This window comes from Canis lupus, chromosome 31 (assembly GCF_011100685.1).
Source record: "Canis lupus familiaris isolate Mischka breed German Shepherd chromosome 31, alternate assembly UU_Cfam_GSD_1.0, whole genome shotgun sequence".
NCBI classification, from domain to species: domain Eukaryota; kingdom Metazoa; phylum Chordata; class Mammalia; order Carnivora; family Canidae; genus Canis; species Canis lupus.
In genome coordinates this window covers 33,189,854-33,217,302 of record NC_049252.1, presented here as the reverse complement: position 1 = coordinate 33,217,302, position 27,449 = coordinate 33,189,854, and the positions used below count along the sequence as shown (strand labels likewise).

The following is a 27,449-nucleotide window of genomic DNA, read 5'->3' as shown; positions in this document are numbered from 1 at the left end:
AAGCATCAAAGATTTTGTGGATGTAGATTAACATAACAGTAATTGATACATATTTTGCAGGAGATACTTTGAGGATGTTCAGATACCCTGTTTTTTTCCTTGAAGCACCAGCCGCTAATTGTAGCACCTGTCCATACATCATGCCCACAGCAGTTTGGACTGTGGGCTTTTGAGGGTGATTTTCTATTTCCCTCATTCCTTCTGTGTTTATCCCTTGGGATTTTCCTGTTAAGAAGAGTTGTCTTTTTCTCCCTCATTTATTTATTTACCTCATTCCATTATTTGTTCATATTTGGATCTTTCTTTCACTCTTTGGGTTGTAATCCTATTGTCTTGTTACTTATTTTGTTGTGTATCTTGTTCCAACTTTGACCACCACATCAAAGTTGAACTCTCGGGAGTTCAACCGACACTGGGAACTCTCAGGTTGGTTCCTGTGTGCTTTTGACGGGTCTCTGACTCTTTTTGTTTTGTTTTGTTTGAGCACTTCCTCCGTTTAATTTTGAAGTACCTTTTTGTTGACTGTTATGTCTTGAAAACACCCCATGCTTCACAGCCCCAGCCCATGGGGCACCGGGGTGGCTCAGTGACTAAGCATCTGCCTTTGGCTCAGGTCCTGAATCCCGGGGTCCTAGGATAGAGTCCTACATCAGCGTCCCCATAGGGAGCCTGCTTCTCTCTCTGCCTGTGTCTCTGCCTTTCTGTCTGTGTCTCTCATGAACAAATAAATAAAATCTTTTTTAAAAAAAGCCCCAGCCCAGAAGGAGGTTGACAGGTTCGCAGGTCCTGGGTATCCCACCCCTGGGTGGCTGCTGCCTGCCCCTCGTGGGCTCTGCTGGCCAAGAGCTGAGGGTCAGCCTGAGGGGCCGCATGCAAGTATGCAGATGAGGCTGCAGAGCTCATTTCCTTTGGGCCCTGCCAGGGTTCCTCAACATGGGAAGACAGGAGAGCTGAGCTCAGTGGACACCTAGACATGGCCGATAAACTTAGTCCTGCAGGTGTGAGCACAGTTAGCCCACGTACAGCCACTTCCCCCTAAGGTCCTGAGAGAGAGAAGCTGCATTAGTAGCTGTGACTTCTTTTCTCTCCCTGCCATTGCAGTTCAGGAGTGTCTTTTTCAAGAGGTTGGCCTTCTTTCCTTTCCCTCCAGACGCTCAGAGCTCCATCTCCCACGTCCCAGGCCTCAGGCTCTCTGAAGAGCCCTGCTCAGTGTGGGTCAATCGTGAGGGCTGCAGACAGGAGCCTTACGTGGAAGCCTCACTCAACTCACTTAGAACCTATCGTGTCTCTGTGGGTGAATCAGAGAGTTAGAAGTTACAAAGAACAGGCTCACAGTCAACCACTGGGAACACAACCCATGTCTTTATAAACCGGGTATCATAAAATCTATTCTCTGTCTAGACGGAGGGGTTGAAGGATCACAAAAGATAATGATCGAAAGGTGTTCATTAAACTGCAAAGTGCTCAACCTATAATCCGGTAAATGACTTTGCGTAAAGGCTAATCTAACATCCATTTCATGGAGTGCCAGCACACAATCTATTATATGAGGACTTAAGATAGCCTATCAGAGGGTGTCAACTCATCCACAGGCAGATACCACACAGGATGTATGTACACTCGTAAGACTGGACTATAAGCTAGGGAAGGTCAAGGTGACTCGGTGCTGCAGCAAATGCATGGGAATGGATGTTGGGTTTCTCCACACCTTGGGCACTACATGGCCTCAGCTGTCTGGTTTGTATATTCATTATAGCTTAGTTTGTATCAGTGGATGCCTGTGTGACACATAAACACTGAAGATTTTAAAAAAATATATGCTATTTGTAGGAAGACCACAGAATATGGAGCTCAGTGATGAAATCATGTACATAGTTCCATTGCTTGATTTAAATATTAGGGTAAGGGAAAACAAGAAAGCCAGGAAAGTAATGACCATACCGTGGTTCTCAGGTGGAGGCAGCTGTCTCTTATCTTCCACGTGGGGTGGTGCTCAGGGAATGTGTGGCATTTGGGTTCCCACGCCATGACCATGGAAGGAGTGCTCTGGCCATCAATGGACAGAGCCAGGGATGTCTTAAATGTATTATGTAGTTCCATGTAATTGAGGAAGACCATCTTCCCAGAAGTCTACTGGTTTCTCCTGCTGAAATGGTGATGTCTGTAGAGCTCATGAGGGAATGATAAACTGCTAGAATAATTAAAAAGACTGATGTCTAATTCTTCTGAACATATTCGGTGACACTGAACATTTATGTTCTATCCTAGTTCTGCTTCCCCAAGGAAATCTGCCACACTTCATAGTGAACATCAAATCTAATTAAGGATCCTAAGCAGATAATGAAATTACTCAGTGACCAAACTATAATTAGCTTTCTGCAAGTGAAAAAAGTGAGTTTCCCCTCCTTGCTTAATTCTATTTAATCCCCTCTTTCCTGAATTGAACAATAAGATAAAAAGTCTGAGAATTCATTGGCCAATAAAAGTGAACATGATTCAGAGCCCCATCTATTTGTTAATGATGGGCGGCAGTTCCTTTTCTGACTGCACTTGCAAATATTGTTATTACATAAACGTGGTGTGGAGAATAAGGATTGGCCCAGGAAAGGGAACCCCTTTTGGATTTTTCAGGGTCTGAAAAGCCCCCCAGACATGAGAGGCTTCTAACAGATCCTTCCTGGAAACCCAGCCCATCCCATCTTCTCTGGTGGCCTCTTGTTAATCTATAATCTGGACTCACCCAACATTGTGCTCAACGGAATCTTCTACTGTTAGGATGGCAACTTTAATAGACTGTCTTAGAAACAGAAATGTAGAGAATATAATGGTGTCAATGTTGAGTGTACTTCTGATTTTCCACTTTCTATGCTGAGAGCTGGCTCATTTTCATTTGATTCCTGGTACAAGGTTACGCTGATGAAGCAGTTTGCCAGATGTAATTATAAAATGTAAAATGTTGAGGAGAAGAGATGCCACTGCACAGCGAGGCCAGGGTATACTATTTCTGTGTCTCCTCAGCTTTCCAGTGTGTCAATGTCCCATGTGTATTTGGTAAGGTAAAGACCGTCATGGCAGGAAAAGAAACACAGGGAACACTTACAAGTAAATTATTTTAAAAATTATATTAATGGAAATGATTTAGAAAAAAAAAAAGATCTATGACTTTGTTTCATAGCTTAGCTAGAGCTGCACACCAGGACACAGAATCCCTGATGGTCCTTTCTTTCTGCTGGTCATCTGTCCCATTCCCCTGTATAAGTTACCTTGCTCTCACGAACTTCAATTCAATTCAGTCTAAATAACAAGAACAGCAGTGGTACTAGTGGCAAACACTTACAGGTACTTACTTTATGCCCGATGTTGTATTAATTGTCTCATAGATTGGAATAGGTAAGATAAGTGGTACAGTTGCTATCCTTATATCACACATGACAACACAGAGCTATTGGAAAGGGTAAGTCACCAAGCAAGGCTGCACTAGATGACTGTATTGAGTGACTGTGTGGTTGGCCCTGAAGACACAGAAGCGAGTCAGATATGTCCCTGCCCTCCAGGAGCTTACAGTTTAATGGCCTGAAACAGACGGATAAACCATGAGGTGCAACAAAGTTGTACATAAATTGTAAACACCAGTATGCAACACAAATGATCATCTTACAAAGACAAGTTCTGAGGGAAATCATTGTAACACTACTGCAGGTGTTGATACTTGCAATGTGTAAAGATTTTATTAGATCCAAGTGAGATGGGGTGTGTAAACATGCTCTATGAACTGCACAACAGGAGGAAGTATGAAGCTTATAATTCTGACACTAGCATTGCCTCATTAACTTTAACAGTAAGCATCTACATTTATTTCCTTTCTCACATAAAAGCAAGACATGCTTGCAAGCTGCCCGTAAATTTACTTTCATACTCCCTGGTTTGTTCAAAAATAAATATGAAAAGTCATTTATTATATCAAAAAATGCATTTATTACAAATTAATATTACCTATAAGAAAAATGTTTCACAGTATTTCCTCAAAGGGAAAAAAGAAAATTGCTCAAAGCTATAAATACAGTGATTCTAGGGGAAAACAGAATGAAGATAATTATATCCATATGTAGTCAGTGATTTTTCTAAGAAAGCTGGATCTTCTTGAAGCTTTAGAGCCCAGCTCCCATAGATGATGTTTATGAGCATTGGTGGCTGAATTTCTATGACATGACATTCAGAGAGATGGGAAGGTTTCTTACAATAATGACATACAACTAGCAGGTAGATAGAACCCTTGCATCTTCTTGCAAGAGGTCCTGAAGTTGTGTCATGGTGCGTGCGTGGCAGAGTGACGAGTCAGTAAATGTTTGGTAAGTGAATTACTGAGTTCCTAGATGGATAGATTTAATATATTTTTTAAAAATGTATGGCCAGAGTCTGAAGGCGAGCATCAGTTCTATTGGGGCCTCAGGTTTGTGTTCCGGTTGGACAAGGGGCTGGAGGCCTTGCCTTCCAGTCACATTTTCAGAGTGGGCACACCACTTTGGCTGAGATAGCATGTTTATATGGGGTGGCTGGATGGGGTGTTATGTGAACTGAAGAGCTCGCTCCCCCCAGCCAGCCAAGACTCCCCCTTGGGTGGCAGTTGCCAAAGGAGAAATCAGAATGTTCCATTCTTGCCTCTATCATGACATTTTTTTTTTTTTTAGCATCATTAACTATGCTCATTGGGGCACCTAGGGTTCCAGAGTCATTCCATGGGTCTTGCCAAGGAAAAGATCTTTAGGAATTGAGTCTGGCACTAAAGGAGTTTGGGAAATCTTTGTTGTCTCCAGTTTAATTTTTGTTGTTAGAAAACAAAATTAAGCTCACAGTATCTATTCTGTGTTAACCCTGGGTAACATCCAGAGAAGCACACATTTTCCTTTACATAGAGCTTCAGGGAAGCTCAGCAGGCCCTACAGCAGCCCCATGGGAGAGGGTAAGAAGTCAGGCAGGGCCGTGCCAGTCAGGAGATAAGAATTATTGATTGACCGACCTTCTGGGTAATGAGGAAGGTGTAGATCTGAAGGAACCACAAATCTCACTTCCCTGGCTCTCCACCACAGGCCTTTTACTGGAAGCACTGATAAGTCGCGACGTGGACAGAGTGGAGTTTACCTTTTTCCCCCATTGGCTGATGGCCAGCAAATGCTTTAAGAAGGCAGGAAGCTGGAGGGAGAAAAACAAAGGCTTGAGTAATTCCTAGAGTGGGTAACGGGCCATGAGGTGGGTACACATGTAGCCCCTGTACGTGGATGACAGGTCTGCTCAACCCTGCACGGAAACACTGCCAACACGCTTGTGCATTTTGCTAATTTGGCTCACTTCTACTTCATATGCCTGAAAAGTATACATTTTGTTTCGATATGCAGACTTTACTTGGAATTAACCAACTGAACATGTACTGCTTTTCTGTTGTTTGGGTGCTGAGATAGAAGTAGTAATTTTTGGGAGGGCCAGAGTCAAGGTCCAAATTAGATCTCTCGCTGGGCTCAGATCCAAGTCTTTTGAAATCGGCAATTTGATGAGAATACATTGGCAATTTCGAGATCCTTCGCTATGGGTCTGTCAGGTTTCCCACGGACATCCTCCTGACCTCCCTCCTCTCCTCCTCCTCCTCCTCCTCCTCCTCTTCCACCTCTGCCAACACCCCTGCCTCACTGCACCTAACTTGTGAGCATCATGCACTTGTCCCTTGAAAATGTGTTTCTGATTTCAGATTTCGGTGTCTCTTTTTTGGGAAACCATATAATGAACAGAAGTCCTGGGGCCATAGGGGGTCCCTCCAATGCTCGCTTCTGAGTGTACATACTTCCTCAGAAATGTTGACAGCACAAGCACTGACATTGATGCACCTCTTGCTTTTGGCTATTGTGTGTTGCATCTCTCTGCTAAATACAAGGTAGCACAGTACATGTTTCTTGAGTTAGTAGAAAAGGAGGATTTTCCTGGAAAGTCAAATGATGTCGGCCATCCCTTGCCAGGTTAACCTGCCTCTTCCGGTTGATTGGGAATTACTTTCGTTGCTTAGGTCACTAACAGTGAATGCAAGAGTAGTCACTAAGAAAAACAAGCTCAGGACTTAAGGGCTTCTAGGGGCCAGGACACATTGGGAAGTTGGACTTTATTTAGGGGCAGCAGGGTGACACAGTGTGATTATTATTACTGTAAAGGAGCCCTTCTTTTCATTTTACACATGACCTTGTGATTTGTTGTGAGCTGTCCCACATTCAGAAGAGCCAATAGTCCCAAACTAATGAAATGTACTGTCTGTCAAGTTGACTAATACAAGTCGTGGCTCAGATATATGAGTTCATTCTCCATAGACACTGTCCCTGTTTTGGTTGTCACTGCCATTTTACCATATGGGGAATTGCCTGTCCTTAGATAGAATTTTCCAAACTTGGCTTTCTTTAAATTGCTGACTTTTATTTTTGTTTCCAACATATATCCCCTCCCATTGGGCATTGGGTCTTCCAGGATTGTAAGCCCATGAGAAAGCCTTCTTAGGTATTCTGTGTAGGAAATTAAACCACTCCTGATAATGCAAAACAAATTAATTACATTTTCAAATTAATTTAAATGATAATCAAGTATGTACTTCACCTAAATAGGAGGGATATAATCCCAGACTAGATGAGGTGATTAATATTGTGAATGGAAAGGATGTGAGACAATAGTGATCAGGACGGAGAGGCTATGGAAACATGGAAGTAAGAAGCCCATGTTTTGTGCAGAATGAAAGACAAACCCTGGATGGGGCATCCAGGGCCATCAGAAATGAGGTGCAGTCTTTGGATCCAATCTGAGCTTCCACAACCTGCCCCCACCTTGAATCATCCTCGGCCCTCTCCAACTCACAAGGATGGTCCTACTTCTGCAGTTTTTTTCATGTGTTCTTTACCTGAAAACGTTCCTCGCCATCTCAACCTGTCTTGTCCCTCCATTCTTCAAGGTCAGTGAACACCAATTCCTTCCTTCTCCCTTTCTCCTTCATCCCTCCTTCCTCCCCCACCAAAGCAATCAACAAACTAGCACCCACATACTACAAAGTTACATGACAGATAATTAGCATGTGTGCATTGAGTATGGGCACTTTTCCAAGCACTGGTGAAAAAAGTCACTGAAAGAAGGGAATCCCTGCTCTCATGGAGCCTGCATTCCCCCAGTCCTGATGAATCTGCTCTTCTTTTCTCCCAGGGTATTTTGTCCCTCTATTAAAGTAATTACAGTCTATCTAAAATAATTGATTCTGAGGACAATCCAGCTTTCTGTCACCACCACCAGTGCCTACTGTGGTTGTTTTGGTTGTAGTGGATGCCCAACTACTGATTATTTACATCAAATGCCTTTAAGAATCTTACTTATTTTATTTTATTTATTTATTTTTGAGAACCTGTTTTAGAATGAGACATGACATTTTCACACAGTCTTCAGCAAGGAAATAAACAGGGAGGATCTTCCAATATCCAAGTATTGGAACTCATCCAAGAAATGAGTTGAGAACCTAAGATACCCTGGTTATTAAAAAAAAAAAAAAAAGAGTGGTACTTGGCATTAATTGGAGAATGCCACTTCCCAATCCAGAGATGCACCAAGTGCATCAAGATGGACATGCGAAGAGATGGGCCTGAAGTTCATGCCTAGGTTCTGCAGCCCTATGGCCCCAGGACCACTTTCTCAAGTTGGCCCTGCCCCCAAACCACAACCAGCTTGGCAGCGGGTAGGTGGTCTACAGCCTCCCCTCATTTCCTGCTGGTCTGTGGTCCCTCACCAGACCTTCTCCCATTTTGCCAGAAGACACAGCACTCTCCAGAAGTCTCAGCTGAAAACAGATGTCGGTGGGTAGTCGGTAGCTAAGAGGGGATGGGCAGCCTGCTTCTTTAGTAGCTTCTGTCCAGTGCTGGAGTATCTGGGGGCCAGCACTCAGCAGCTGGGATACGTGGAATGCCATTCCCCCCTGACTCTTGGTTTTTGAAGCGTGTAAGTTGCAAATTTAACACATGGCTAAGTGCTATCTTCAGAGACTCAAGATTGGCTTGCCTTTTTTTTTTTTTTTAATAACTCCTTTTTGTCAACTTATGGGAATCGCCAGTAGGCTTCATTTTTGTAGCATTTAGCTACTAAAAATATTTTCTTTATAAAGGACATTAATGGCCATAAGACTGTGGGTTACTTCAGAGAAGATGGACCATGTCCCAGCTGGTTTAAACCCCTGCAGCAATGGTCCTCAAACTTGTGGCTTCAGGACTCCTTTGCACCATTAAAAATGATTGAAGTTTCTAAGAAGCCATTGTTTATTTAGATAATATCTATTGACATTGACTGAATTAGAAACCAAAACTGAGATGTTTTTGAAGCATTATTTATGAATTCATTAAAAAACAACAGTAATAAACTCATTGTGTTAGTGTAAAGAACACAGTGCAGTGAGAAATAACTATAATTACCAAAAAATATATTTAGTGAGCAGAGTGGCATTGTTCTATATTTTTGCAAATCTCTAAAATGTCCAGCTTAATAGGAGACAGCTGGATTCTCATATCTGCTTCTGTGTCCAATCACCTCTGCTATCATATGTCCTGTAGCCTCTGGAAAACTTCACTGCACTCCTGTGAGAGGTTCAGTATGGAAAAGGCAGATAATATATTAGTACATCACGAAAACACTGTAGAGCCCTGAGACTGCCTGGAAGGACCTTGGGAGCCCAGGAGGTTCCTGGAACACACTTCAACAACTACTTAGTCTGGGACCTCACACTCTGCTAGGCAGCAGGGGATAGCAATGAATGAAGTCGACCCATTCTCTGCTCTCCAGGAACCTACAGCCTGCTACAGGCTAAACTGTGCCACCCATATTCATATGTTAGTGTCCCAATCCCCAGAACCTCGGAACATGACCTTATTCAGAGAACCAGCCTTCCAGTAGTTATCAAGTGAGAATGAAGTCATCAGGGTGGCCCTAATCCAGGATGCTGGCATCTGTGTACAGAGGGGAAACTTGTCAGAGACACAGTCATGCCTACACTCTGTGAAGCCATGGGGAGAAGACAGCCGTCTACAAGGCAAGGGGAGAGCCCTGGGGCAGATCCCTTCCTCATAGCTTGAGAAGGAACTAGCCCTGCTGGCACTTTGATTTTGGACTTCTGTCTCCAGAGCTGTAAGAGAACACATTTCTGTTGTTTAAAAATATCTTTTAATTTAGGATGCTTTTTTTTTTTTTTGAAGCTTTAGGAAACTAATACACAGACTATGTACTGAATTTTGACATTGGATTCAAATTCCTTAGCAAGGAATTTAGCACCCTTTTTCAGTGAGGAGGCACGTTCCACTGATAAAGCTTTGAGAATTTAGGGTTCTTGATAGGCAAGCATAGTAGAAATAGTTCTTCAGAAGGCCTCTGCCCTAAAACAAGTTTATCCTTTTGTCTAAAGAGGAAATAGCTGTTCATCTGAATCCCTTCTCCAGCTCTGAAGCTGTCACTGGGGTGTGAGGTGAGCAGAACGGAAGTGATACCTGCTGTCTGCTGCTCACCATCTAGAGCTGTTAATACCTGCTCACCTCACACTTTCTGTCCCTGGGGTTGTCCCTGACTTCAGGGCGGGGGAGCACTTTGGTGCTGTTCCTTTTGACTGCCAGTGGTTGGTTTCCCTGAGGGCTGCCCTTTATAGGAGGTGTCCAGGATGGCGGGAAGCCTCAACGAGGTATTTCCTATATGTGCAAAATAGCACAAAAAACGGTCATGGCCATGGACAGGCTCTCTGAATGAAAATACGCATCCTGAATTCCTGAAGTTTCTGTATATGATGATGTATGGAAGTAAGCTCCATTGTATAGGCGGCAAAGGACGGCTATCATGTCTCATTAGGTGTGACTCCTGGTGTATACTCTGGCATGCATAATACATGCATTCTGATCACGCTGAGTTTTGAAAATCATAATACTTAAAAGATAGAAAGATCTTTCTTTGCAGAATGCTTACAAGGTAAAAAATATTAGTACATCTCAGGAAAGAAGACATTTCCCTGGTTCCCCTTCACTCCCAGGAGACCAGGTTCTGGCCACGGCTCTGCTCATCCTCAGCCTCATCAGAATCCCCTTCTCAGCCAATAGTCACACTCTCCCTCTCTGCGATGGCACTTCCTTCCTGGCTGCTCCTGATCTCAGAGTCCCACCTCCAACCCCAGTGCCCTCCTCTGGCCTTGGCATTGTGGCTTCAGTGACCCTGGAGGCTCACTCCCCAGGAGTGCATTGGGATGGCTCCCTCATTTCCTTAAGTTTATTCAGGCCTCACCTCCCCCCACGAGAACCTCGCTGACCATTCTATATTAACAACAGCTGTCTGTCCCTCTCTCCCTGGCCCTCCTCACTCGGCTCTGCCTTTTCTTTCTTTTCAGAACCCTTGCAACTTTTTAACCCAGTTCCCAGAACTACTTGTGTATGCCATTCATCTTAGTAATCTTGTCCATCGGGATTTGGGCTCCCTAGCTCTGGGGCAAGGCCTGGATTCTGTGTATAGAACAGGGTCTCAGGTAATGTTGATGCTGCCTGTGCCAGCATCGGACCCCGAAAAGCAAGGCTCTAATTCACTCTACAAATATGTACTTAATTATTTTGAATTTTAGAGTTTGTTTGTCTGTTGCCTGCACTTGAATGGGTAACGAAGGGGAAGCTGGAAGGTATGGCTTTGTTGGTGCTATAGAGAGAGAGTTCATTGCCTGGCATGACAATGTCTGCCCAGATTGTGAGGTTCGAGGAGCCAGCGGGAGATGAGTTTAGAGGAGTTAGAGTTATCAAATACTTAAGTAGGTTTATGTATACAATGGAATATTCCTCAGCCATTAGAAATGACAACCACCATTTGCTTCGAGGTGGATGGAACTGGAGGGTATTATGCTGAGTGAAGTAAGTCAATTGGAGAAGAACAAACATTATATGGTCTCATTCGTTTGTGGAATATAAAAAATAGTGAAAGGGAGTAAAGGGGAAAGGAGAAAAAATGAGTGGGAAATAATCAGAAAGGGAGACAGAACATGAGAGACTCCTAACTCTGGGAAACGAACAAGGGGTGGTGGAAAGGGAGGTGGGCAGGGGATGGGGGTGACTGGGTGGCGGGCACTGAGGTGGGCACTTGAGGGGATGAGCACTGGGTGTTATTCTATATGTTGGCAAATTGAACACCATTAAAAAATAAATTTATATAAAAAAATACTTAAGTAGGTATGCTGCTTTTCATCACCCCACCTGCCAAGATGCATATGGACACACGTCTACTCTTTTGCTTGGAAGCAAAAATGGAGGTTAGTGACATTAACATGAGTGAAAATCCAATGGATGCTAGTGAGACCTGCGTGCAAGGATGAGTTCTGTAGAAGCGCCTTGTGACTGTGGGAGTTCAGCATCAGCATCAGCTGCATTAGTAACAGTCTGGCCTCAGATGTTGGAGCCCATGGGAGCCCGTTTGGTCCCCTCTTGATTAGGACTTGAGAGGGGCACCAGTCTGCTCGCTTTTAGATCTGTCGCTCACCGGCGTAAGATTTGACAAGGGCAGAAGTGGCTTTTGTCACTTCCAGCAACATGGCTCTGCATATGTCTTTTTTTTTTTTTTTTGCATATGTCATTTTAATTTTTAAATTAATTTAGAGTACACCTGTGCTTACAGTAGTGATCAGTGGAAGTCCACCAGGATAGAAGACAGGGAACCATCTTTTATTCCAGGTAAGCCCTTTTTAAGTAGAGAGAGCCATGTGTGATATACACATACATAGGCTCGTTGTGCAAAATAGGTGGATGAGTAACACAGAAAACCCCACCCCTTTGACAGGAGCTAGCTCTGCAGGGGCCACAGGGCTCTGCAGGGGCCACCCCTCACCCATCCAGCAGATGTCTTTGCGCAGCATGGGCCTGTACAAAATGCACAGAGCCCCGAGCCCTGGAAAAGATGGGAACACACTGGACATCAGTGGTTCTGCTTTCTCCATGAGTGTTCAGTGCAATTAGTATAAAGAGGTCCCAAAAAAGGAGGCAGTCCAAAACCCAAGGTTTAGACCCTTTTGTAGGCCTCATTAAAATTTTTAGGCCACCTGCTGTTCTGCAGGTTATAGTGGTTTTGGTATGAATGGACCTACAGAGTTTTAAAGAGTGATTTTGGCTTCCAGCGTAGACCAATTTACAGAGGGGCTCGAGCTAGACTCTAAGAGAGTCCTGTTGGTTATGACATATGTATGTGTAGTTTGAAATTGTTGGACGAGTTTACAATGAATAATTCAAATGTATTAGGTTTTGAGATCAACACTCCCAGAGTCATAAAAATGAGTCTCGCTGGCAACTAGCTTGCTGGTGCATGCAAAGTGTTCCAGTGACAGGGTACTCCCTGGTGCTGCACACTACATCATGGGAGAAGAATGAGCTCAGCCCAGAGCGTGAACAAAGGTTATGATACCCTGGCTGCTTGGTCTCCTTCCTGTGCAGCAACCAGGGCAGATTTATGTACTGGAAAATCTTCTGCAAAGCACAGGCTTAGCCTCCCAGCCCCGGGGACGGCAGCATCATCACTCACAGGGCTGAAGCAGGAGTTTGGCAGGGAGGGAACCCTCACAGTGGGTGAGCATTTGGCTCTTTCCACAGTGGGAGTCAGTGTCTGGGAAAGAAAGAGTGTCCATGTTTGGTTCTGCTTTATACGGTATGCAGTCTGTGCCAAAAATTATTTGGGGTTGGGGATGGGAAAGAAAGCAGGGAGGTCTTTGGACCTTGTGAGGGATAGGGGCTTCCAACATGTGCTCCCTTCCTTGCCTGATCATCCTGGCTTCCGAAGACTTTGGTTAGTAGAACCATACTTTATTATGACTGGTGTTCTTTATGTGTCAAACAACCCGAGTCCCCATGCAGGAGATTAGGTCCTAACCACACTTGAAGACATGAAGTGAGCTCTCAGGGTCCTGCCTACCTTCTCACGGTGAGCAAGAAAGAAGATATCCATAGGACATGGGAAATTAAAATCTGAGACAGCATGGACAGAGCCTACAGTTAACCTTTAACTTGAACGTGTAAAGACTTCTTGGCAACCACGGCACAGGGGATAGACTTCCTCCTCCCCCCCAAACCCTGCGCACTGCCACGTCTGCACATCTGCTCCGAGATATAGAAGGTGGAGCTTGCAGCCCGGCCATGGCAGGAAGAGTATGTCACTAGTTAAATAAAATAGATTTTGTTTTGGTTCAAGAAGGGACCTTAGGACACATCAGAAGAGCAGACTTTCATTTCAAAGATAAGGAGTCAACAGCCCCAGGCCTGAGCTGTACTGAGTGAGCAGCTGCATCTGGAACCAGTGACCCTGAGCCTTGATGCTGCTTTCACACCCCCATGGGCCCCTCCTGACACCTGCATGTCGAAATTGTGGGGGAACTGCATCAAGTTTGTTTTTCAAGTAAGGCTGCTATACTGCTCCCTTTTCTAGGGAAGCTTGGCTTGGAGGTTTGAAGGCATGAGAGAGAAGCCTGATGCAAATGAACTGAGCCAGCAGCACTGAGGGTGGAGGCCGGGACATCTGCTGCTCCTATCCCGTACTGTACTTGCCAGGGTTTTCCATTGTGCCAGAACTTTCTCATGAATAAAATTCTTGGAATTTTATCGAAAACAATGAATCCATGTGTGAGAGATTCATGGATGAGACAAATTCCAGATGTGCAGTGCACTGTATTTTTAGCATACGCCTGTGTGTTTTGAAAAGGCCAAGTGTAGTGCTGCCTGTGTTTCATGGAGATCCTTCTGAAGATGAGAGGGTTGATACGCATCCCACCCTTGGTGTTCAGAAATGGACTTTTCCATTCTTTTCCAACAGAGGAAAAATGCAAAAGCCCATGTTACCCTGTGAGCCCAGGATGCTATTCTGAGGATCCTCTGTGCCTCTTAAAACCTGAATCACCTTACTCCTGGTGAGTAAGCTTCAAAAATCAGAAGGATGGCATAGTCCCTGTGAGTTGCTTAGCCAAGCTGCTATAGAAACATGTCCTTGTATAAGTTTATTAAAAACGCATGACGTTTTAGGGAAAGTTAAAATAAAAAGCATCAGGGATCCCACATGCTGGAAAAGGAGATATTTTTAGGAGTTAGAGGAACATCAACTGTATGCCATGGGCTATTCTAGGGAAAGATATAGAGCTTATGTTACAAGAACATGGTATCTTCATCCATCCATCCATCCTATCCATCTATTCATCCATTTACTCGTTACATAGAGAATGCCAAGCATGCCAAGGAACATACCAGTAGTTGAAGCTACAGTTTTGACCAGAGGATCTAGATCCCCTCTCATACAAAACTTATAGATAATTGATATCAAAGAAACTAAGGTAGAGTTACAACCAAAAACCCTACAAGAACTGATCAGGAACCAGAAAGATTAAATCACGTGGGGCCAAAGTGACAAATGCCCTCTTAACAATAAAAGAAGAGATGTTAGCCTATTCACTCCCCCATGTTAGATGAAGGTACGTGACTTTTAAATGTAGTACTTACAAAGATAAGTGACTAATTGCACATTAGAGATGTCATACTTTTCGTGCATCTGGCTTGCTAGAACAATATGACTAGAAATGGATCATCTAAACCACTGCTTGAACCATGTGGAGAATTCAAGTCAGGCACATCAGCTTTCTGTAACGTAATAACAATTGAAATACAACATTAAGGTTTATAAAACCTTTTACACATGCTGGCTCATTTGGTCCATTTAACATGGTTGGGAGCTGGGCAGCTGTTATCAATGCCATTTTTTATTGGTTGAAGAAATCGAGACTCCAGCAGGGGTAAAATGGCTCTACTTGCACTTGACTGTGCAAGTATGCAATAGTCCCAGTCCACGCAGGAGGCTGTGGTAGAATGGACTCTGATTCAGCAGAGTTGGAGACCAGACTCTACATCTCCAACAAGCTCCCAGCAAGCTCCTTTTGGGACACGGAGCAGAAAGAGGTCCCCGAAGTTCCTGAGGTGGCAAGGAGAGCAAGGACAGAATCTGGCTTCAAACTTGGTTCTTCTGAACCCAGATCCAGTGCCACTACGCTCTACCATGTTGTTTCCTGCATTGTGATATGACTCCATGTGTATCCTAAATTTTACTATAAGAAGTGAAAAGAAAATCTTTTCATCTCAAATGAATCACTTAAAAATAAAACTTCATAAAAATAAGATGAAGACTTTTGACAATCTGTGAGTGTTCTGTGATGGCGGTGATGAGGAAAACAAAACCAACCAACCATGGAATGCCAGCCACACAAAGCCAAGGGCATAGGAGGGTCTATGGGGGCAGTGGTTCCATTCTTTGTGCTCACTTCTACCTAAAACCTATAAACATGATGCTTCCACACGTGTTTTCACACTTTTCGTTCACCTCTAAAGAAGGAAAGAAGCCTGTGGGGCGGGGGGGGAAATGCATTTCTTTGTAGAAGAACAAAGAAGCTGTTGACATCACTTACATATTGTTCCTTTAGGGTTTTTTTTTTTAACCTTTTTTTTTTTTAAGATTTTATATATTTGTTCATGAGAGACACAGAGAGAGAGAGAGACAGAGACAGAGACATAGGAAGATGGAGGAGAAGAAGCAGGCTTCATGCAGAGAGCCCGAAGCTGGGACTCTGGGATCATGCCCTGAGCCAAAGGCAGATGCTCAACCACTGAGCCACCCAGGCGTCCCTTTTTTAACCTTTTTTATTGAGTCTTGATTGACATACAAAAAGCCATACGTATTTAATGTATACAATTTAATGAGTCTGGGATGAGTATCCACCCGTGAAACCACCACCGCAATCTATGCCATAAACACATCCATCACCTCAACAAGTTTCCTTCCTCCCTCTTTATTTATTTTTGTGTGTGTGATAAGAACACTTAACATAAAATGCACCCTCATAGCAAATGTTTAGGTTGACAACACAGTGTGGTTAACTCCAGCCCCAAGCTGTGTGGTGGGTCTCTGGGACGCACTCATCTTGCACATCTGAAACTGTACCCTTTGATTGCTGGGAGAAATAGTCTCCTTATGCTCTCCTTTCAAATATTTGAAAGGGCATCCTGCGCATCACTGAGCAAGTAAACAGAAGTTATTTTAACATTATGTTAGCTGGCTCTCTAATTGCTCAGGGTTCACTGAAATCTCATTTTCATCGTGTGAGATAGACCTATTCTTTCTTGGAAATTTTTCTGCAGAGCTCTAGGCTTTCACAATATTTCTAGGATTTCTACTCCCTGATGAATGCTTCTTCCTTGCTTTGGAATTCTCATTTTCCAGGAAGCCTTATTTCATTTGTATATTTCTAACTCCACAAAGTCCCCAGTTTATGCCCACAAAGATCTAAGGCAAGACCCTGCTGCAATCATGTGCTCCATGAGAGTGACTACAGACATATTGCTGGTGACAGCCTCTGGATTCGTGGTCACTGGCTGCAAAATCCAATGATCTTATAAGTGTCGATCCTTTGTTGTGATGTGATAGATGTTTCTGGACCCTACTTATTGCATTATGATGTGGCTATAATATGATTTCATGACTTCAATGGTTAATATTAACATCAGCAAACATGTGGTGTTGGGAAGTTCTTTTGATGCTAGTAACACATGCACAAAGGATCCTGCCCTGAAAGTGCTTATAATTTAATAAATGCAGGAGTTGAGGAAGAAGTATCTGAACAAAGAGAATTCTGGAAGCCACCTCAGCCTGCCCTATAGCCAAGGAGAAACCCAGAGAGTTCAGACCAGGGAAGTGCGACAGGAGGTCACCAGGGGACCCATCTCCGGCTCAGTGTTTTCCAAAGGGATATACAGAGAGGGGGGAAAACTCCTAGGATGAAAAAGGAAGAAACGAGGAAAGATGGAAGGGGGAGAATTCAGGTCTTCTGCATCATCTAGGCAATATCTGTCCCAGTGAGTGTGCTGAGAGATGGGGAATATGTGAAGGTCTTCTCACATGCTCTGTGAATAAAGATGATGACAGATAGATGGACAGATGGATTGTAGACAGTGAGATGGGTGTACATCTGTGTGTCTCAGTGGGTATCTGCACATCTGGATGTATCTCCTTATCTCTGCACCAGCCCTGTGTCTCATTCTCCTAGCACAGAGCTGGTGTTGTGCATTGTCAACTTTTCCGATACTGCAACAATGCCATATTGGAGAATAAATACATTCTTTACATGGACTTCATTTGCCTACGTGCGTTTTTCCTTTGAGGTTAATCCAAGATTTTTTATATTTTTTGAAGGACTAAAATAGCAACGTGTTAAATGAGAAAAACGTGACACAAAGCTAGATGCTGCATTTAATCTATGATTTTAATGATTCCCCACACTGAAGAGTTAAAAAGAAAAGAATGCCAAGAAAGGGCAGCAGTGATTCACACCCAGCTTGATGAGTCCTGTGTCACTTAATGTTTGGCTTTTTTCGTGTCATGATGAAAAGACACACTGGTCAGATGAAGTTTCTTATTACATGAGATGTTGGCTGTATCTGAATGCAAAACCATACACATTTAGAATAAAAACTCCTGAGGGCAGCCCCAGTGGCACAGCGGTTTAGCACTGCCTGCAGCCCAGGGTGTGATCCTGGAGACCCCAGATCGAATCCCACGTCAGGCTTCCTGCATGGAGCCTGCTTCTCCCTCTGCCTGTGTCTCTGCCCCTCTCTTGCTCTCTCTCCCCTGTCTTAAATGAATGAATGAAATTTATTTATTTATTTATTTATTTATTTATTTATTTATTTATTTATTTATTTATTTAAAAAACTCCCGAGCAGTTGGTATGTGGTTGTTGGATGAATGGTGGGAAGTGAGGGTCTCCCCTAGGTGCTTTGTCTGTTTTGTTTGTGTTGCCTTTTTCTCTCCCAAATGAGAGTAGGAGGTGACTTTCTAGAAGCATCAATTGTGTGGCATCTGCGTCAAAGAGATGTTCTGAACAATTTTGCTTGAGACAACCTAATAAATAGTTTTCCCATATCATTAGGTCTGCAGACATCCATTAAGGCCACCAAGTGGCACTGGCTCTAGCATACTTATAATGGTGTTCCTACCTGTCCGATTTTTCCTGTGTATTATTCACTAAGAGAAGTCTGGCATCCATCCACCATGAACGCATCCCAGTACATGACAATCAGTTTGAATCTAAATTATCTGATTAACCAGAGAAAAGAACAGCTTTGTGGATTACATAAATACTGGAGCCTATTGCTGAGTAGCTTTTAGGTTCATGGGAGAGTCTGTTGTACTTAGAGGGTTCATTTCCATCTTCTGATGATACTTCAATTCCATCCTAAATCCTGGGATTCTGCTTCCACCTGGTCCACACTGTTAATAACACACTTCTTCTCCATTCCGCTTTCTCATCCAGGAATGACAACTGACTGTATGGGACTGTTGTCAGAACTGAATAACCACATTTCATAGATTTAAGATCCCCACTGGTTATAAAACGAACAATTATTTTCTCTGCCACCAAAGTGGAAGACATGCTGCCCATAAACCATGGCATACCATTGACTGTAGGATCATCTGGATTTCAGAGCTGGGAAAATGTGAAAAATGGTGTATCTTAAAGTCAGTGACATAGGTTTTAAAAAGATATGCATGCAGAGCGCTTTTTTAACTGGGCAACCTGGGTGTTCTGTGATGGATCGGCTGTTTGTGAGAAAGTGGCCACAAGATATCTTACTCATGGCAGGGTGTGGAGTTGTGTGATGCACCAAATTCTGCTTGGCTGTGTGCGGGAGGAAATTTAAGGTGGAGTTTTGTATTGGGTTGTAATGTGCTAAGAGGCACAGTGGAAGAGGCAGGCTCCTGATTTCAGATGACACTAGCTTTCTGGAGTAGACACTGTGTTGTGACGACCAGGACATCTTTAAGGATGTTTTCTAAAGCATGACCATAATCTTACTCAGCATACTTGTTCCATTTAGTTTTTCCACTTGTGTTTCCTCACCACAAGGAAACACAGGGCTTGAGAATCCAGGTCTGTGGATGTTGAGTTCTGGTTATGTTCTGAATTTTTGAAAACCATGGAAGGACCGTGTCTCTCTGTGGGCTTCACTTGCTCCAGCTGTGAAAGAGAGCTGATCATTCTGAGACTGGCTTCCACGTCAAGCCCGGATTTCATGGAAATCTAAGTATGTTGGGTTCTCTGGATTTAACAGTATAGTACTTTTAACCCGGGGGGATGACAAATTAGAAGCAAATAGGGGGATCCCTGGGTGGCGCAGCGGTTTGGCGCCTGCCTTTGGCCCGGGGCGCGATCCTGGGGACCCGGGATCGAATCCCACGTCGGGCTCCCGGTGCATGGGGCCTGCTTCTCCCTCTGCCTATGTCTCTGCCTCTCTCTCTCTCTGTGACTATCATAAATAAATAAAAATTAAAAAAAAAAAGCAAATAGGATCCCTTATTTTCTAATTCTTTTACTTGAAATATAGGAGCCCCTCAAAAATATTCATCTGTTACAGAAGGGATTCATCTGTTTCAGGATCCCTGAAGTCTTTTGCCGAAAATGTCAGTGCACTTACAAAGTGCAGTCGACTTTTTATTGCTGTCTTTGTAATCTAAGCATTTGGATCCTTTGCTGTACCCACATCTAGTTACTTGAAAATAAATCAAATTTTAGTCTTACACTATGAAATATCATCTAGTTGAGAACTTCCCAGTTTCTGAAACTATCAGTTGACTGTTGTCCCCTGACCAAGATTGGAAGGAATGGTCCTTGTATGTTATTGGTATATTCAGTATTCATATGAAATAATAAACACTCGAGTGCTAACACAGCAGCACCTTTAGTTTGGGGGCATTTAGCTTAGAATTTATGTGTGTCTTGTAAGTTCAAAAAAAAAAATGACATTGGTAGCCTGCCACTTGCCACATTGGACTATCCCAACTTTCCTGGAGCTACAGAGAAAACACCCCCACACACTAGCACACACCAATCTAAAGTTCAGGTCTTTTTATAGTAACATAGAGGCAAGCATATTAAATTATTATGCCATGTTTCTGCCAGGTTTTGACTTTTTTTTTTTTTTTTTTTGAGTTCTCTGCTATAAAGCAACCAAAGCAGTCTCCCAAGTCCTGCGGCTGGCTGAAGGTTCTGAGAGCATAACCTATACATGTTAACTAAGGCATCTGCCGACACCCTTGGCAGGTAGGCAGGTAGGTAGGTGAGGTGGCCACGGATGAGGAGGGAAGCCAGGTGGCAGGCAGGGAAGCAACGACAGCATCAGTCAAGGCCAGAAGTCCCTTGCCGAGCTGGAGTTGAGGGATTCATGTGTTCCTGGTTACTAGCCTGTGCTCAGAGCTCCGTTCTGGTTTTAATCCTACTGGGCGAGATCCTCTCCCGCTTTGAAGTCTCAGAGCTGCCAGGGCGGGAGAATCCTGTGCAATAGCCTTTGTCATTCATATCGAACCAAAGGGATGATGAAGCCTGCGTGTAATAACATGACTGAGTCTAATGGATGAACAAACAGATGCTGCTGGCCCATGGCGTCTGTTGCCTGTTTTCCTCTGAAGAGCAGCAGTTAATTCTAGTGATTGTGCTGTTGAAGTAGGTCTTGGAAAAATCACCCTTTGGGCTTTTTTTTACTCCCCCCTCATTCAGATGTGCTACATGGGTACGGGTGTGTGTGAGAGAGGGAGAGAGAGAATGGGAGGTTGATTTTGTGTGTTTCCTTTTGCTGACCTGTACTTACTTCTAGGTGTTCGGTACTCTCGGGTTAGTTAGAATCACTTTGGGCCATGCTTTCTAATTGCTCTGTCGTTCCAGAATGTGGATTGTATTTCACTCTTTCTGAGGTGTTTATTCTGAAGCACCCTCACTTTGGGGCTCTTTCTCCTCTAGTGAACAAAAGCAACCTTTGATATTCTGAGTCGCATCACCTTTCTCATCTTTTATGCAATGTTAACTTTGAGGAGAATTCTAAGATATGAAGAAAAGATGTGTGTCTTCCTTATCTTTAGCTTTGTAAGTACCCCCCCCAAAAAAATCGATCTCAATTAACTTTGATTTCTTTCTTTAGAAAGCCATATGCTGAAATAATGCTTTGCCAGATGTGAGAACGGGGTTCCTCCCCCACCAAACACACACTGGAGCCTTGTCTTAGTTCTGCTCTTTCGGTCCACTTCTTAAACCTTATACTACATTTATTCAGTCATTGGCAGGCTTTGCAAGGATACCCTGCTTTATCTTGGGGGTATACTAATATTTTGACCTTGTAGGCTCACCTCTGCTATGAAAACTTTTTTCTTTTTCACTTGTAATTTAAAACTGAGCCTGTCCCTTAAACCTCACCTGTTTCTGCCAAGTTCTGTTAGAAATTGCACCTTTATTCATATTTCTCTTCCCGGGTGAGCTGATGCTAGTAACATGCGGTAATGCATTATCCCCCTTGGAGCCGGAGCTGGAATCGGGCTGGAGTCTGCAGGATCAGGCGGGAGTGGAGGGCGCCAGTCAGCCTTGTGTCCTGTTGTGAGTGTGTGAAAACTTTCTGTCCAGGGCTGCTCCGGGGTGGGAGACTCTGTTCCGCAAACATTATATAAGCAGCTGTGATTTATGTCTTTATTGAATAGCACTGCTACACTAGGTCCATGTAGTGATGCCAGTCTTACTCTTAAATCCACATCTGGGAGTGTAGGTGGCTCAGGTTCCTTCACTCCCCTTGCAGAGGAGAGAACCCTGAGGTCCCCCATGCCTGTTACCGCACACTGCGCTTTGGTGCTGCTGCCTTGTGTTGTTGCTGTGTGTTGTCGATGTGTTTGATTTTGGCATGTATTCAGAGATGCCTTACCTTTTTTTTTTTTTCGTTCTCATGTCTGATTCTGGCTGTCTAGCAGCTACAACGTGTTCTTTTCTTTTTTCAACGTGTTCTTTTTTGTATGTTTTGTGTTACTGTGTCAACCACCAGATTACTCTTCCCTCAAGTGTCCCAAGCTGTGATTTTTTAAAAAAGATTTTATTTATTTATTCATGAGAGAGACAGACAGAGAGGCACGCAGAGACATGGGCAGAGGGAGAAGCAGGCTCCATGCAGGGAGCCTGATGTGGGACTTGATCCCGGGTCTCTAGTATCACACCCTGAGCTGAAGGCAGATGCTCAACTGCTGAGCCACCCAGGTGTCCCCCCAAGCTGTGATTTGAGGGATCTTTAAGAAGTTGGGTTTAATAAGTTGGGGGTGGTGGGGTGTTAGGTATCTACAGGCACTTGGCCACTGCTCTGGGGGCAGAGTGCTGCTGGGTCCTTGTGCTTCTTTCCTGCTCACTGATTCCTAGCGCAGTGTGCCTGGCCACATCGTTCCGGTACCTGTGAAGTTAGTCCTTGGGTGGGTGGCGGAGAGAGTAGCAGAGTATGCACTGGGTTTGGAGGGGGGCTTTGTGAAATTGCATGTGTTCCCTAAAGATCCCGATGCTTCTGGGTAAGGAGAGTGGTCTGAATCTTAGAAAGGCTGCTGCTTAAGGCTCTGTGACTAACAGGGAGGGTCCCTACTTACTTAAATATCAAATTGAAGAAGAAGAAGGGAGTGCTAATGTAAACAGTATCCCAAACCAAGAGATGTAAGAAAGGCATCGTCATAGGTTGAGGGAGTGGACAGTAACACACCTGCCCGATGTGTCCCCAGTTCCACAGCTTACTTCAAGGTGAGTTCTAGACCTTTCTGGATCTCACATTTTCTCATTTGGGGATGAGAAGTTTGGACTAAAGTTCTCCACGGTCTGCCTCCACCCCGGCATCAAAATTTCCATTAAAAAAAAATGTGACCTTGGCAGCATTTGCTTCTCACCAGTTAGTAGCAATACTGAGGATGCCAAAGGATTAAAATTAAAATGAGTTATTGCACAATTTTTTTCTCTGATAGAAATCAATATTAGATTGTGTCATAGTTCTTCTGCTATATGATATATCATTAGTAGTTGAAATGTCCGAATCTAACTTGCCTTTGCTGATTTGGCCATAGAATATAGAAGTGTAGCCATAGGCTAACCACTTGTGTGACCTCAAACCCCAGGAGAATTAATGATCCAACAATGACATACTTCTGTTTCTTTTCACCAAATCCTACAAAAGACCGAAGATACTAACAGAAAATAAAGGAGAAAAAGAGCTAGTCAGAGATCCAGATATTTTAAACACCCTGGTATTTGGAAGCATCTGGATAATTCACAGCTTTTTTTTTTTTTTTTTTCTGGTTCATTTATCATCCAGATGTTCGCCATCATGGAAGCACTGCTTGAAACTCTATTTCAGCTAATAACTTAGAAGTGGAAAAATTTGTATCTTTGTACGTTTGTCCTTCGGGGCTCCACTTCCCTTTAGCCTTCTTCTAAGTGACTCTTCTTTAAAATCTCCTGGGAATGTAGCAATTTCGCCAGATGTTTAGGTGTTACCCATCACATTTCTTTTTTTAATCTCCACGACCATTCTGTACCCTGTCTGCTTGAATTATAGATTGCATTTGTCAAATAATGACACATGCAATTGGATGTCTTCTAAGACCTTTGAAATTCAACTTCCTTGAGTTGAGATTAAAGTGGGTATTATCTGCACTGCTGCAGTCAAGCCAGGGATGCTCAGAGACCCACAGGAAAGTTTTTCTGGGCCGGTCAGTTCCAACTGTTATAGTCTAAGGGAAAGAAAACAAGCTACTTTTTTCTCCTCAGACATAGGAATGGATTCTATGAAAACTCCCTAAAATGTAGCCCCCCGTAAGAAACGACTCTAAAGTCAGTGGCTCTTTGAAGCATGACTGTCCTTCGGCGTGTCCTGAATGTGTGTTTCTTTGGGCATTCAGGAAGCGTTATCGGTTGTGAGCGAGGACCAGTCATTGTTTGAGTGTGCCTACGGGACACCACACCTGGCTAAGACGGACATGACCGCGTCCTCCTCTGGCGACTATGGACAGACCTCCAAGATGAGCCCACGCGTCCCTCAGCAGGACTGGCTGTCTCAACCCCCAGCCAGGGTCACCATCAAGATGGAATGTAACCCTAACCAGGTGAACGGCTCAAGGTAAGGAGACCCCTGACTCTTGTTCTCCGGGACTTCTGGTTTTCCTGTCCCCTGAAAAGGTAAATTGGAAGTCAGTCACGCTTCTCCAAAGACTGTTTCAGAACCTAAGGCCACCGAACGGTAACATTGGGCAATGCTGATAAAATGTGTTCTCCAGTGGTTTGCGTGGAGGATAGAGGTTGTAAAACCGGTAGTATATTTACCAAGAACTCCCTTTGAAGATGTAGTGTTCAATTCTATTTCCCAGGCATGAGGGCTCCGTGGGAGGGGGGCCATGCCCACATATGGCAGGATTCATCTCTGAGGTTTTTATTGCCTGGAAAATAGTGCTGTCTTATGTTTTTATGGAGGGAGAGTGTCAGCTAGTGGCCAGGCAGTGCAGCATATGTCCAAGCCATATGACTTGGCTGGCACGTCTACTTCATATGTCCTCCACCCCCCCCACCCTCCTCTGTCCCTTCTCTTACTGCACGCTGTTTCTTCTCATCGTTCTTATATTTAAAGCCCAGCTCTGATGGCATGCATGAGTATCCACTTTCCTGAGTTTGTCACAATAAAGCCTCTGTCGCATAGAATGTATTATCAGATGCAGAACAACAGTCCCTGAGACTCAAAAACATTTAATCCAATGGGGGTTTGAAAAGTAAAGTTGATTTCAAGTATGGTATAATGCTCCATATTTATTCAGAAAGAATATAAAATCTTAAGACAAGAAGGGGATAATTTCTTTTTTTTTCCCCCCAAGGATTTATTTATTCATTTGAAAGAGTAAGAGAAAAACAGCACAAGCAGGGGGAGCGGCAGGGGGGAAGGGAGAGAGAGAATCTCAAGTGTACTTGCTGCTGAGTGCAGAGCTCGAGGTGGGCACCATCCCAGGACTCTGAGATCACGACCTGAGCTGAAACCAAAGGTCAGACATTTAACCAACTGAGCCACCCAGGCGTCCCTGGGTAATTTCTTTTAAATGTTGCACAGTCTGACACGGAGTCGTAAGAACAGCCTACATTTGTTAGTGCTCTATCACGTACAAAACCCTTTCATATTTATCAGTCCTCCAAGCAGCCCTGTGAGGAATGCTTGTCCCCATACCATGGAAGAGGGAACTGAGGCTCACACATTTTCTGGCTAACCCAAGATCACAGCTTAAAGCAACTGGATTCAAACCAGGAGTGTTTGACTCCACACCCAGTGAGTGCGTTTTCCACCCTGTTGCAATATATATTATATATTGCAATATATAATATATATTGCTATATATTGCTAAATGCGCTTTTTATAATTGTTTTATAAGTGCTGGAAACCATTGTATCAGCTTGTAGTTGATAAAGGGCCCAAGTCACCGTACCTTAGCAAGAATGCTGAGGGGAGGCTGGCATGCCAGACAGGGAGACTGCAGATGTCAGAGCTTTCCTCGGCTCCAAGAAGTCCGTTCCCTCCATGCATCTAGCTGCTTCTGCAAAATGAGAATGATAACTCTGCTGTTGAATCTTGCTATGATGCTGGTCCTTTAAATGGAGTTAAAGCCAAGGCAGGCCCAGCAAGGCAGTGAGTGGCTCCTTGAGTCCCGATAGGATGGAAAGAGCTCAGTAGGAAATGCCGTCAAAGGGCTCAGGGGAGCGGAGTCCCAGCTAGTTGATGGTTACGTGCCCGTATTTCACAGGTAAACCTATCCATCTGATAGAATGTTCCCAGGGTTCATTAACTGGTCATCGTGCTGTGAGCACTGAGAGTACTTAGCACTTCTTCTTCCAAATCTAGTTTCTACCTGCAGGGAATCCACCAGTGTGTGTGTGTGTGTGTGTGTCTGTGTCTATGTCTGTGTGTTAGAGAAAGACTGTGCATGTGGGAGAGAGTGGGAGAGAACACTTCGGACAGAGGGTGCTGAGGTGATTCCAGGCAGGTCTGCGCAGAGTGAGCCAGGCCCGGGCCCTTATTTCTGGAGCATGGCCTTCGACCAGCTCTAGGAATTGCCAGCCTGGATTTAGCAGCCTCGGGAGGAGACCAAGCAAGGAGTCGAGGATAGTGTCAGAGAAGCGAAACCTTCTCTTGTTCTCATTCTGCTATTCCTGAGTTTAGCAGAACATGTAAATAGAAGAAGCCTGTTGTCTTGCAGAAGAAGTGGCCACTATTTCCTTTGAGGCAGGCTTGTGTTTCCCATCCGTAGCCAGTGTCCATTTGCCACCTGGCTGGGGCCGTGCGCCAGCCTTCTCAACCTGAGGAGGTCCCCACAGGGATTCAGGACAGGAACAATGAGCCTAGCCCAGGGGCTGGGTCCTCAAGAAGGACGGGGCTCCCAGGAAGCTTCTTCCATATTCCTCAGCCCAGCTGACTAAGGGAAGCCCTTTGGGGGTTCCTTTCGGGAGCAAAGGTGGGTCTATTTTCTGTGAAATGCAATTGTTTTTGGAGGAACCTATCAGTTTTCTTGTGAAGGAACAATGGAAACCTTACTACCTTCCTCTCTTAGGCCCTCACAAATTTCTAGGATTGCTCAGAAGGTTCCCATGACAGAAATTTTGAAGGTAGTTCCAGCTTTTGAAGCCAACTGTGATGTGTTTTGGTGGTGGATACTGAGGGAATTCAGTCTCGTGATCCTTGTCTTCCTCTTGGATCCACGGTGGTATGTTTGGCAGGTGCCGTCCGTGAAGAGAGCACAGCTGACTGTATCTACCTTTGATCAAGGTCCATATGCTTCTTTGATGAAAAATGGCAGATCTGGTGTGAAATGGGGAGGGAGGGGCTTCAGTCACCTCCTAGGCTTTGTGGAGTTGAACTCTGACGCAGGTATCAGCTGGTCACCAAGTGACATCGTTACCCACCCCAATACAGCTGACATGTCTACTATAGAGACAAATCCAGTGCTCCTGTCCATCCTTGCCAGAGCCCAGTGTATCTGCTGGAGTTGAGTGCGGGGCCGGCTTGGTGTGTCTGTTGAATTGGCTCTTGCGGTTGTGTGGGCTCTCAAGTGTGAGATCTGGAGGACAGGCTAGGCTGGCAGGCTGAAAACTCAGGCAGGAGTTGATGCTGCAGACTTTCTCTTCCTTAGGGAGAGCTGAGTTTTTGCTCTTTAGACCTTCAATGGATTAGATGAGGCCCACCCACATTATGAAGAATAATTGCCTTTATTTAATGTCAGTGGGTTATAGATGTTAACAGTATCTATGCAATATTATCACAGCAACACCTCGATTAGTGTTGGGTTAAGTCACTGGCTGTGGTGCCCTGACCAGATGGACACAGGAAACTGGCCATACCTGGTACTCCCAGACCCTGTGCTGGTCAGTGGTTGGTGAAGCCATTCCTTTTAGACTTCCTAACCAAGGTTCCCTGGGGGTGTCCAGTTCCTTGTCACTAAGGGGCTCAGCCTGGCCGGATGGGAAGTGGTAGGGGGTGGTTCATAATATCTGTAGTTCA

General features: G+C 44.2%; 1 protein-coding gene across 7 annotated transcripts in view; it reads left to right on the top strand.

Moving 5' to 3' along the window:
- The window catches only part of ERG (ETS transcription factor ERG), a 186,046-nt gene that overhangs the window by 103,875 nt on the left and 54,722 nt on the right, over positions 1-27,449 (top strand). For 5 of the 7 annotated variants that reach the window (XM_038581503.1, XM_038581499.1, XM_038581501.1 and 2 more), the window contains one exon: positions 23,821-24,038. The exons of 1 other annotated variant lie outside the window; for it this stretch is intronic. In XM_038581503.1, coding sequence (XP_038437431.1) covers positions 23,899-24,038 — 140 coding nt within the window. In that variant the 5' untranslated portion in view covers positions 23,821-23,898. Of the gene's footprint in view, positions 1-2,276; positions 2,392-23,820; positions 24,039-27,449 lie in introns of those variants that run through there. One more of the 7 variants, XM_038581498.1, reaches the window with a different exon arrangement.